This window comes from Drosophila kikkawai, chromosome 3R (assembly GCF_030179895.1).
Source record: "Drosophila kikkawai strain 14028-0561.14 chromosome 3R, DkikHiC1v2, whole genome shotgun sequence".
NCBI lineage: Eukaryota > Metazoa > Arthropoda > Insecta > Diptera > Drosophilidae > Drosophila > Drosophila kikkawai.
Window position 1 is genome coordinate 24,681,888 of NC_091731.1, and position 12,937 is coordinate 24,694,824.

The 12,937-nt window shown below is 44.2% G+C and overlaps 2 protein-coding genes across 2 annotated transcripts; both read right to left on the reverse strand.

Annotated features, from left to right (window-relative positions):
- Window positions 1-8: 8 nt before the first annotated feature.
- Obp83ef (Odorant-binding protein 83ef) lies at window positions 9-1,199 on the reverse strand. The gene is made up of 2 exons (XM_017161276.3): window positions 839-1,199; window positions 9-777 (listed from the first exon to the last, which is right to left on the reverse strand). Exons 1-2 carry the CDS (start codon window positions 887-889, stop codon window positions 85-87), a joined length of 744 nt encoding a protein of 247 aa, XP_017016765.1. The 5' UTR covers window positions 890-1,199; the 3' UTR covers window positions 9-84.
- Window positions 1,200-2,659: 1,460 nt separating this feature from the next.
- Obp83g (Odorant-binding protein 83g) lies at window positions 2,660-3,236 on the reverse strand. The gene is made up of 2 exons (XM_017161279.2): window positions 3,108-3,236; window positions 2,660-3,044 (listed from the first exon to the last, which is right to left on the reverse strand). Exons 1-2 carry the CDS (start codon window positions 3,168-3,170, stop codon window positions 2,664-2,666), a joined length of 444 nt encoding a protein of 147 aa, XP_017016768.1. The 5' UTR covers window positions 3,171-3,236; the 3' UTR covers window positions 2,660-2,663.
- Between the last annotated feature and the right edge of the window lie 9,701 nt (window positions 3,237-12,937).

Here is a 12,937-nt window from a genome sequence, read left to right on the forward strand (position 1 = left end):
ACCTGTGGTAGAGTAATCACTTCTGTGTTTCAGGATATTTTATCTTCTAGATATGGCTTAGTGACGTCTAATAATTAATACAGATCAGGAAGCATCCTGGCCTTGTGGCACTAGATCATGACCGTTGATTCGCTCCCAGCACTTGTACTCCTGGTACATCCATGCACACTTGTTGGCCGCCTGCTCGCGCTGCGTCTGACTTAGCCGGCAGCCACTGAAGCCCGGAGCATTGGGCTGGTCACCGTTTCGCGTTGGCCCAAAGGCCTGCTGCCAGTTGGACAGTCTCCAGTCTCCAGTCGTCAGATTGTACAAACCCATGGCGTCGGCGAAGCACTGAAAGAGGCACGGAATCGGCTCCTCGGACTTAAGCTTGCTGTACTGCAGCAGCTCCACATTGGTGGCGTTTAGTTGGCGGCCACACAGAAGCAGGGTGCTTAGGCTGGTGCCGGCATGGAGCTCCGCCTGCTTGAGACACCGAAATCCACGGTAGGCAAAGGTGCAGCCATCACTGGCCTGGCGCCGCAATTCAAAGCGGCAATAATTGTAGACGTCGGGTCCCAGGTCCTCGGCGATCCGCTTAAGCTTCCACTGGTTTGCCTCGATGTCGAACCAGCTCTTTTCACTGGCCAAGCACCGCATCAGACAGGGCAGCTCCTCGCTCGTCCACAAGTGATACCTTTCCAGCTTCTGCAGGTCGCCGGAAATGGTATCCTTAGTGCTCAGCTCCCGCAGGCACTTCTCCAGCATTTGGGCATCGCTGGCGAGATCAGCTAAGGCCTGGAAGAAGTTCGAGTTTCTCTTTGCAATGAGTATACTTCTGGTACTGGAACCATCTCACCTGGCTGCTGAGCAGCAAAAGGCTTAGTAAAATCCTGTACGGAAAACCCATCTAACTGCGGACAATGCACAAACTGAACTAGCTACGAAAACATCCGCCGGCGGAGTCAACGATCAGCTGCCGCCGTTGCAGCGGAGGCGGAGGTTATCGGCGCGGCGACTCGAGATTACGCCGGCAAGTTCAACGAATCCCAGTTCACAGCCTCAGCGTGGAGTGGATGAGAGATGTGGATGCACAGAATAGATTTGTAGCGCGTGACCAGCTCGCCTTGGACTAGGTCAGTTATACACAGACTCTGATCTAATAATACTTTAAAAAAATTGAGCTTGAATTGTTTTAGAAAGTTTGACAAAAGGCACTTGCATGCTATTAATATACTAGAGGTTATGAAATCATATTTTCTGTGTAATTACTAAAGCAATTGAGTGATGCTATAAAGTAAAATTATTTGCTGGAATGGAGTCAACGCGATACTCTTTACGGAATCTGCTATTTTAATGAGTTATTTTCAAGAAACCCTTAATTAATTACTATTATAAAATTACTAGTTAAGAACATAACATCCTAGAAAACTATAATTAACAAGCAAGGAAGCTAACTTCGGCACGCCGAAGTTTGTATACCCTTGCAGATTGGTTTCGATGTTTATATTATAGATTTAAATTCTGAAAACACTCACCAAACAGAGTTTCATTACATTTTACCTATACTTATTATGTTTACAGTTTGAAAGTTACAGTTTTACATTCCCAGTTTTACATTTTCTCTACATCTACCGATCGGTTTATATGGCAGCTATATGATATAGTTGTCCGATTTTTATAAAATTTATACCATAATTCTAGAATAATAAAAAAAGCTTATATCTCAGAGTAGATAAACATACGTTGAAAAACAACGAAACTATAATTTTTTATCTATTTATTTCTCGACCGTTCCTATGGCAGCTATATCATATAGTCGACCGATTTTCATAAAATTTTTACCAAAATTCTGAAATAATAAAAAATGGCCATATCTAAAAAATGGTGCAAAAATGTTGAAAAACAACAAAGTTATAATTTTTTTTCTACAAATATATCGAACATTTGTATGGCAGCTATATGATATAGTCGTCCGATCCGGCCCGTTCCGACATATATAGCAGTGAGAGCATATAGAAGACTATATGCAAAGTTTCATTCAGATAGCGTTAAAACTGAGGGACTAGTTTGCGTAGAAACAGACAGACGGACAGACGGACAGACGGACAGATGGACAGACGGACAGACGGACATGGCTAGATCGACTCGGCTGTTGATGCTGATCAAGAATATATATACTTTATAGGGTCGGAAACGTCTCCTTCACTGCGTTGCAAACTTCTGACTGAAATTATAATACCCTGCAAGGGTATAAAAACAGCGTTCTGTTTAAGTTGTTTCTTATTTTATGGTGTTAAGTGTTAATTAATGGAATTGTAAATTTCCGAGGATTGTTGTTTTGTAGAGATTAGTCACAAACTAATAAATAGAATTAGTAAAGAACTGTAAATTAAAGAAGTGTATAAACAATTTATGAAATGAACACAATAAAAAATGAAGACATAGTTTCAGAAGGCAGAAAAAATATTATAGTTATTATAAAGCTGAATAAGAAAAGATAAATGGAAAGAAGAAAGGAAAGGTTTTTTTCATGAAAGAAATATTTTATTGAATGAATAAAAAGTCCACTCCTGTAAATACCTGAAAATGATTATTTTTGTTATAAGAAAATGTTATTTATTAGGACCAATTCTTGTCTAAAACAAATTTAAAGTATATCAAACGATTGTATCACAATTCTTCTAGGCAAAGACCTTGCGGACCACATGCCGGTTGATGGGAAGCCAGCAGGAGAAGACACGGTTGGCCCATGTGCAGACATCCGACTCGGCCTCGTTGTGGTCGATGCACTTCTCCAGGCCATGCTGCACGGTCGACAGGTCCTTGCTGCTCTTGACCGTGAACTGTGCGATCATGGCCTTCTCGTTGAAGCCCTTGTTCTCCGTGAAGAGCTCCAGCTTCTCCAGGAAACACTTGACGAAGCAACTGGTGCGCCGGTGGGCGGGGAACTCGTAGTTCAGGTACTTCTCGTAGATGTCGTCCGGCACGTAAAAGTCCTCGCGGCACTCCTCGAAGGCCTTCTCGGCGTCCTCGTGGTTCTTCACCTGGAACTTGGCCGCCGCCTGCAAAGTAAGGCGGGGGTAAGGAGTCACATCCATCAGCAAGGGCAACCACTGGGCACTGACCTGGGCCTGGGCCACGACGGCGATGCCAACGGCGGCGATCAGCAGGAGCGTGCGGGACTGCATTTCTGGCTGGGACGAGTGTTCAAGTGCGAATGTGCCAACGGGTTTGGCCGACTAAGTCGCGCCAAGATTTTCCATTATCTTTATATGCTCTCGCTGGATGGCCCACACGAAGTCTCGGGTCGGGTCGGACCAGATTGTGGACCGGAGTTGATACAGTGGAGTCTGGGAGCAGGCACGTCTCGTGTCAAGTGGGTGGAAAGAATCCACTTTAAATATTGAAATTAAATAACTTTGAAATAACTGTTGAAGTAAGCTCCTGTTCCTGGAATATACATTCGAAACCGAAGCCACTAGGAGCCCCTGCTAGCTTGCACTTAGCCATTTGCCATAGCCGAAGGCTACTGTGATAACACGCCAAACCCGTTGCTGAGATCGGTTGTGTGGCGGTGACGCCTGGTGGTTGTCTCTTGTGGTTGCGGTGTAGTTTGGTGCGGCACCCTTGCGTCAGTTTGCTCTTAAAAAACGGAGCAGCGAAGTCGGTTAGGCTAAGTGAGGCAGTGGCTGCCGCGGAGGCGGAGGCGGAGGCCGAGGACGGAGGGCGGGAAGAAACTGGCCAACTACTATATAAACTGGTTTATCTCCAGTCGCAGTCGCTGGCGCCGTCGACGCCGCTGTCAACGCCATTGTCGCTGGGTTGAGTTGGGACCTGGATGGTTATATAATCGGCAATGGTTACGTTTTGCTTAAGCCAATTAAACGATTTGTTTTCGTTCCTCAAATTCACTTGGCCGGTGCCACACACATTCATCCCTCCTCGGCCAGTGTGAAAAATGTGTTTCGGCCCCGCTGGCCATTTGTCGTTTGCTTTATGTCTCCTTTTTTTTTGCACTGCACCAAATTCTAACACCTCGCTGTCAGCCTGCTGAACACTTCCGCATCCCGGGCTCATTTTTTCACTTCGATGTGCCCACCTGCCACACACACATGCACACGGGTGCAGGAGCTGAAAAATAAAACAGTTTGTTTTTGTTTACTGCTTTTTAGGTGTCACGCTCCGGCAGCCCCCGAAAATAAATTAAATAAATTATTCAATTGAATTTATTTATTACCAACCAATTTGGTCGCTCAACGGACTTTTGCATTTGTGTAATTAACGACAGTTGGTGGAATATCGTTGAATATTGCCCAGATTGCAAAGGGTCCTCTGGCCAGACCAGGTCGGAATGTCGCCCACTCTTCCCCATAATGTCCCGGTCCGTGGCCCTCGGCGGTGTCCGTTTTGTTTGGCTTTTACTTTCGCGGAATGTCAACGACATTGGTGTGGGTTCTTGAACCCATCCAGGCTCCGAGAGGGTCACCCTGGCCAGCAGGCTGCACTCGAAACGATGGCCGAACTTTGTTTGATTTTATATACTGGAAAAATATCAGTATTAGTATAATAATATTTTATAAACCTTACATTAAATTTATTTATTTTCTTAAGTACTTTCTACCAGTGTAAGTTTTCCAGTGCATTGACTGAATTAAAGCAAAAGTAAAGGGCTCCTGAGGGCTTGGCCTTGGCCCTCGTGTATACTTGAGATTATCGCAAGTGTAAACTGATATTTCCAATATGTGAAAGCAATCTGGCAACTTAATCAAATAATTGCTAAAATCCAGCCGTAGCCTGAGGACAACTCTGTCTGTGTATAAATTATAAATTAAATTTAGACGCATAAAAAGGTCCATCCTGATTAACGAAAGAACTTGAAAGGTAGCTGATGCAATTTTAGCCTTAGATTCATGCAGCGAACTCCCGCTTACATAATAAAGGAACCCCAGGACCAGTTTTTGGAGAATAAAAACACCAAGAATGTTACAAAAATATTTGAATTTTTCGAAATGTCGACACACGCCAATTTTATGCGGCCTGCCATTCCCAGTCAACGTTTTTCGCCACGTCTAACGTGAGCTCCATTTTTTGGCGTGGCTTTCGTTTTAACTTTTGCTGCCATAAATTCAACCGAAGAGCAGTTGCCCGACGGCATGTATTTATTTAAAAGTGCTAAAATATTTGCAAAACGCTTCACAATTAAAATACCAGGCAGGGCATAATTGATTTTTCAGTTCGACTGTCGACAAAAAATCGCCAACCACACGAGCTGGCCAGTTCGGTAATGGAAACCAACTACTAAATGTGCAGCTTATAGCAAAAAACCAACGCAAACAAAATCAGAGCTGCGGTGTGTTTTGTGTGTAGGATTTACGCAGATTATAATTAGGTCAGTTCCTGATTGAATTTCCCCGATTCAATCGGAAGACAGGAGCTGGCCTTAAAGCCTGCCCGGGTTCCGCCTCGCTGGCCGGCGAGTAAACATCATAGAATTTTATTATTGTTATCCCAGGGTGTCCTCGAGAGCACAAAACAAGTTCCAGCTCAATTAAAAAAGGGCCAAAAACAACAGAGGAACGAAAACAAATGCCAAAAAGTTGCAAGCAAAAAGCGCACGAGGTCCTGAGTGTTTTTGTGTGCGTTTTTTTTTTCGGGTGCGAGTGTAGAACAACCAAATGTAAATTCAATTGCAGGCCGTGTGCCACAGGATATCCGGCTGGCAGCCATTTTTAGGCATATCGCACGCCTTGACCGGCCAGCAAACTAAACAATAAAATTTCATGGCCTTTGGCCCGAAATGCAGCACAAAGGACAACACTTGCAAGCCAATACGCTCCTTCAATAACCGAAATGGGGGCTTCCCTTATACCAGAGGCAATGTCCATAAATCACAAATTGAGCTGCGGTGTCCACTCACTTTGGTTGGGGTTCCCCTTACAGCCCCGCCCAGTCTGTGGCTCGTATATTATGAGCTCATATTAAAACATTTTACACACAATTTCGCCTGCAGTCGCCTGGTGAGCAATGGCAGGCGCTACTCCAGGCATGAATTATTATGCACCTAGGCGTATACGCAATGTTTAATTTTCAACTCGAGCAGCGCGCTCTCTGCTCACATAAATTCCTAGGGCGGCCGACAAACGACTTGTTCAATTTCTCCTTTCATATATATACGTATATAGAGTGTCTCCACACGTACTAGACACGGAAGGAACTGGGATATACTCGAAAAAAATGGGAGTTACAAGGAAGTACACATGAAGAGTATTTCCAAATACAAATATTTTATAAAATTTATACAGAATGTTAAATAGATAATTGAATTTATCTTTAAGCTTTATAAATTAATAGATTATGAAGCATAAAGTTATCAGCTTTTCCGTTTTTCCCAGTGCTTGCTGCAACAGTGTGATGGCAGCCTTGGAAGCCACGGGCTGCTTTTTGCATCGGCCAGACTACTGCTGATGGCGGGCCACGTACACATGTCGAAAACTAACTGCAGCCAGCGCTGTCCTTGCTGCCCAATGCCCTCGATCCTACCCTAGCCCTTCGGACCTCGTCATCATCAGGAGCTGCAAAAATTTCAGCCATTTGTCCTGCATGCTTGCGGCATAAAAATATGCCAGGGCCAGCATTTTCATGCGGGTCATCTACTTGGAGCCCAGGCTTCCCAGGTTCCCGGCTCCATCTCCATCTCCATCTCCAGCCTCGGCTCCAGCGCCGGTGTTTGAAAGTCAGGCGGCTACGTGTGTGTCTGTGCCCTCCGAGAGTTTTCAGCTTTTTTCGTGGCCAGCTTCTCTGCTGCAACTTTTCGGGGCATGGCAAAAATCACACAGCAACGGGGCAAAAAAAAAAAAAAAGAACTACTCTTAGTTGGCTGGAAAATAACAAAGGGGCGAGCGGGGCGAGCGGGGCGTGGCGTTTAGCAAATGGACTCTGGCTAAAAATGCTGCTGGCACTTTCGCAAAACATTCGAAATACAAATAAAAATCCAAAGCATGCATGGCGGGGGCTTGAACGGACGGAACGGAGGACCGTCACAGAAATCATTTCCAATGCAAAATAAAATTTCATTTTGTTTTACTTTTCAGCAGCGCCCAGTTTGTCCGCCGCCTGTCTCCAAGTTGGACATGTTTGTTTACGCTTCATCATGTCGTCGTTAGTTGTCCGGACTCTGGTCTCCGGACTTTGGTCTCCGGTCCTTGGTCTCGTGGCCAGTCTGTCACTGAGAGAATAACTATTCAAGCGAATAATTGTAGGGTCTGAATGGTGGATCTGAATGCTCTTTTAAAGTCTAATACGAATTCAAAGGCTATTTTCAAATAATTTAATAATTATTTGTTTATTATTAACTTGTTTTATGTTATGATAATAGCGTTTCTTTCTGTGTTCTAGTGCCCTGAACCAATGACACGATGACATTTTAATATGGCCGTAACTTTTGTTTAGCCCGAGACTTCTCATCGTCATCGCAATTTGGCCAGAGATTTCCAGCTGACGTCGCCAGATGATTTGTGCGATATGCACACGGCTAATTCAATTTTATTAAATATTATTCACGCAGCTCGCACTCGCATTCATTTCCATTTCTCCATTTATTATTTCGCCTCTTTTAGGTAAATTGCTGCCTGATTTGTTGTGAATCGAAATCAAAAGGTAATGTAGCGCATAAAATCAGAGTCATACAGACACGAAACACATATCGCTGGCCGTGCCGAACCCCTCACCTTTCGCCTGTCTGCGTCTGTTGCACGTTCAATTTTTCATTACTCATGCCTCAATCAATCACAAAAAATGCGATTGTATTTCGTTTTGATGCGTATTATAAGCGCTGATCTGCTGGGAGCCGGTGTGTGTGTGTGTGTGTGAGTTTTTTCTTTGAGTTTCGAGCGTTTCTTTCACGGTTCGCGTGTTTCAAACGCTGCTCTGAGGAGGCGTTGCTGTGGGACCACGTGTGGTATGCGCATTATATTTTGCATCCACAAAAACCCAGCAGAGTGTGTGTGTGTACGAATAAATTGAAATTTATATTAATTTAAATGGGCAATTAAGCGGCAGATATTTGAAAAGGTTTAGCGCAAAGCTCCCATAATACACACAAAATCGCAACCGACAAACACTCGATTCGATTATATCGCCGGGCTATTAACTGCGAGCCAGCGATTTCTGCCCTGTCATGCCATCGAAAGTCAATGAAAATGCGAAATGTTGCATAAGTAAAATCGGTTTTTATTTTTGGCAGAGGGAATTACAATCGCAAGTACTTTGCTCTTAGCGGGTGTACACATATAAAGTATAAATTCTGAGAACAACCTTTGGGTACTTGGCTTTCATCTGGCAACAATCAGATTTTATCTTCGGCATGTTCATCATGGGAAACTATTTATATGTAGAGGCGCGGGTCTTCAGGAACGGCTGTTTATTTAGGTTTTTTTTTTGCTGATGCTTATCTGTTTATACATGGAGAGAAACTAGGATTTATAATTCTTATTATTTGTTTTGGGTTTCTAGAACTAAATTCTTTCAAAGCAAGAACTAAATTGTTACTTAAATGGGAAAATCACTACTTATATTTCGAAATCTAGAAGTAAGATTTATAATAGGTAAGTTAATTGAATTACAAAACATTTCTCTTCGTGTATCTGTGGGCCTGGCATTATCTAATGGCGGCAGGGAACAGAAGTACTCCTCCAAAGCTTCCTTCCCGGTACGCAGAGTGACGTGTCGATCGTCTTTGGGCTTCTTGGCACTAGCGGCTCCTACACTCCGTGTCAGAAACTGTTGGCCCAGAGGACTGGCAACAACTTCTGGCGTTGCTGTTGTCGCCGCTTTGACAACGCCCTTTGTGATTGGAATACAAAATAAGACCCCGCACAATGGAGCCGCAAAATCTGTGGAAGACTGGCAGAGGCGTTGGCTTGGATTTGGCTCTGGGAAGCGAGTACGCGAACAGCGGGACAGAAGACACAAATCAAACGCATCTGCAGCCGGCAGACAGCTGCTGCGAACTTGGAAAGAAGTCCGCTGTGTATCTAACAACTGTCAATGTATCTTCTCGTCGGCGGGAGTGTGTGACTCTGGCTGCCTGGTAATTACGTGACGTTTTCGGATAAATTGAGATTCGCGGCGTGATTTGCAGGCGGCCATTACTTGGGACTAATGTGCGGCATGCTCTCAGAATTGGAACAAACGCCAAAACGTTTCGATTTTAATGCATTTCTATTAACGGTTTCGGTCTCCGTTCTCTGGTTTTTGGTCTATCCAACACCCGCTCCGCCAGCCGGCGGCTTGCCCAATAAGGCCCAAATGCCGCCAGCTCAGCGGCCACATGGTGACCCAGTTCGTCACTGGAATCGACAAATACTCGTACGAGAGAGACGAATGGCGGCAGGGGAGTGGCAGCAGAGGTTATCAACCCAAAGAGCTGCGTTCAATGCATTGACACGATTTTTGGCTCCGGCCCTGCATAATAACCAACTGCACATTTAACAGTTAACACCCGCGCACTCCCACACACACTGCGCAAAAAAGTAAGGCATTAAAAATACCGCAAGAGCAAATAAAATAGGTTGGGGAAGTTGAACTTCTTAAGGCATATGCAAGTCTCACCCTAATATAATGTTTAAGTTCGATTTTGTGATTAAGCATGTGTAAAACCAGATTATTACAACTTAAAAGTAGAAGGGGAATATACATATTTGCCTAGCCTGCTTTAAACTTTTTAAAATAGATAAAAATTTTCATACGTCAAGTAACAGAATATGCAACTTTATATCCAAGTTGAATATATTGAGTGTTGTCAAGTAGATACCATAAAAAGTTACTTATTTTTCGCCAGAAATTCCCCTTAAAAAGCTGTTGCCACTTGCAAATTTCTCTAATTGGCTTAAAAGAAATCTTCCATAAGACCTTGCCGCAGGCTGTCTGTTTCTTAAAAATAAAAATAAATACAATGTGCGGATTAAAAAATGTTTAGCTCTCCTTGCCGTGTAGGCACTGTAGACACCGAGTGGACTGGGTAACCCTTGCCAAATAGGCGTGCAGCGGGATGCCAAATGCGACGCTTCCTGCCATCCTGCGGCCGTTGTGCCATTCTGAAATCATTTGCGGATGCCATTGCCCCGGCAATGCCTGTGCTTTGTTTATTATATTGTCACTATGCTAATTTTGTTTGGCAGCCCCGGCTGATTGGAGAGTGCGAGTGCGAGTGCGAGTGCATGTGGAATGGATAGTGAACGGCAGCGGAATACATACTATGTATACAGATGTATTGGCCGACGTCGTCGCCGTGACGTTAATGTCGATGTCATGTACCTGCATTTGACATTTTGCACATGGCTTTCCTTGTGATTACAGCCACTGCTCTTGTTGTGCGCCCGTTTGCCTTTCAATAAAAGTGGTTGAATAATCGGCGGCAGTGGCAGAAAGCATCACAAGCAGGAGAAGTAGCAGTAGCAGCGGCATGATACGCGCATTGAAAGGTTCATTTCAATTCGTGTGATTTCATTTCACTTGATTTCGGTTCATTTCGGTTCAGTACAACTGAGCTGAGAGCTCAGAGCTCAGAGCCCAGAGCCCAGAGCTCACAGCTCAGAAGAAAGCGTATTGCGAATTTTGCCCGCTTTTGACTTGATTTGCGTGATGTGCATGCGGAGCAGCGGCGGCGACAGGTTTGATTATATAATCCCGCAAATGTTATGGTATTTTAAGCACTAAATAAATAACAGGCGTGCTTGCACTTAGCCATGCTTCGAAATGCCTTCCAAAAGTTCAGGCCCCGCCAACGAAAGGGAAGGGCGAAAGGCGAAGGCAAACAAGGCTCGGCCAGAAGGCGGCATCTTGAGTCAATCGTGAGAAGAAAGAATTCGCTGGAATGCAGATACACTTGTATCTGATATAGTACAGCTCCAAGTACTGATTGGTTTTGCTCTGCAAATGAAAATTACTACGACTACATCTTGCCTGCCAGAGTAAATGTCATCTGAAAGCATTTTATTCACTCGACAGGGCGTGGTTGTATCAGGAATTCGAAGTTTTTGAACAAGATTTTAGTTAGCTATGTAAAAGCTTTTCGAATTAACACCTCTAATATTTTATTTAGAAATTGATTAAAGACAATGTCAATAACCCATGCGTGTCACAAACATGTAAGGTAAAAGAGAAAATTAGAACCCGAGCCAAGAACTCCCCGAACTCGAAATCAAAATTACAATTTTCAACTAACCGAATCGGGAAAATAGGCAAAACGTGCTAGGCATAAGTGAAAAATTTTTTGGCCGCAGCCCCACTAAATGCTGCCATGACCATATTTAAGAAGCCGGGCCGGGCCAGCAAAAGTCATAGGAAACTTTGTTGTCTGTCGTTCCCGATGTTGCTGTTGCCGCTCTGCCAGTGTGTTGCCTGATGTTGCCAATAGTCAATAAACTAAAACCGGTAGCACGGAAGGCCGGTTGTGAGTTCGAGACTGGCCAACTCACTGGATCCCGATGGCTCCGGCATTAGCAATCGCAATGTGTGGAAAAAGGTCAGCGGGCCAAAGCGCCGATTGCCTGGCTGGTTGGCTGGGATGGGATTTCGATTGGGTTTGAGATTGGCTACGGGTTCGGCTTTTGACTTCCAGTTCCAGTATGACAGTAAAGACTATGCTGGACTATATGGCTGCAATTTTCGGTGCATGTAGGAGAGTGTGCAATGACAGTTTTTCCACTAAGCCATAAGTTCAATGCACCGACAGAGAGAGCCATCATACACTTGGAAAATAAGCAGGAAAAGAGATGGTTTATTCTGAAATGTGGTTAGTCTTTAAACCTCTCATATTTTTATAAAAATATCTCCCAAAAAAAGAGTAATTTTACCTTAAAAATAATACGGTTTTTGTAGTCCCTTTTAAAGGCAATAAATTACCTAAGAAATTGAATAATCATAGGTTTTTCTCTCCGTGCCACTGTGTCTGCGCTGCTGCTGTCGCTGCTCCAACTGTCAATTAATGGCAAATGTCAGGGGCTGGCTTTGAAGCATTAATCATAATTAGTTATGCCACACGCCGGCAACAACAACGATGGCCATTGATATGTAAACTGTAAACTGTAAACAATTAGAGCTGATTTGAAAAATGTTAACTGGAGTCGAGAGCCGTGTTGTGTGTCGGGTTCAAGTGGCAGCTGGCTTTTGGGCTATTTGGGATTTTGACTCTTTGGCTCTTTGGCGCGGTCTGTCGAAAGTCGTGCTCGGCAATTAGCCGCATTTAGGCTTAGGGATTGCCTTTGCCTACGTAACGCAAATGAGTTAACAGACGGCTTGGTGCACATAACCGGCTCCCTGGGATCTCGGCCGGGAGATCTGGAGCGATTCACTTGACGGGGACGGGGAGACAATGGCCACAAAGGTGATCTGTGCGTCAAGTCAAGTTCGTGGGCGGAGTTTCGCTTTCGGTTCGGTTTCGTTTGCTAAGCCCTTTGGGGAGTTATCTAATCCAATTAGGAGCCGACGCAGTGTGAACAGGCTTACGTAAACGGTGCTTAAAGGGAGTTTCGGGTGGTTTCAGGTGGGCTGTGGGTCTGGCTTGACACACAAAACCATTGTTTTCGATTAAGTTTTGAGCGGCAACTGACAAAAATTCGTTATAAATTGCACTGCAGTGGACAGTGGCAGCAGGATCAGCAGCAGAAAGCAGAAAACTGAAACAGCTGCACAGCAAACATTTTAAACAATTATAAAACTTGTTTTACGCTCGACAAAACTACAAACAGCGAAGTGCAGCCAGCGATTTGCCATCAAATGCGGCGTAGCTGTCAAGTGCAGATTTCCCCTTTTCCATTTCAGTTCCTGCTCTCATTTTTCGAAATCCATTTCACTCGGACAATTGTTTTGTCATCGGAAGCTCTTGTGCATTAGTTACTGTATTCACTTTATTCATATTTCCATTTGGTTTATCTAGTGTGGGTAAAAGCCAGTT

Bases quoted from the DNA above. Each gene is read 5' to 3' on its own strand.
- Obp83ef (XM_017161276.3), bottom strand. From the start codon at position 889: ATGGGTTTTCCGTACAGGATTTTACTAAGCCTTTTGCTGCTCAGCAGC. The intron at 778-838 runs GTGAGATGGTTC...AACTTCTTCCAG, and splicing joins TTTTGCTGCTCAGCAGCCAG to GCCTTAGCTGATCTCGCCAG.
- Obp83g (XM_017161279.2), bottom strand. From the start codon at position 3,170: ATGCAGTCCCGCACGCTCCTGCTGATCGCCGCCGTTGGCATCGCCGTC. The intron at 3,045-3,107 runs GTCAGTGCCCAG...CTTACTTTGCAG, and splicing joins CCGTCGTGGCCCAGGCCCAG to GCGGCGGCCAAGTTCCAGGT.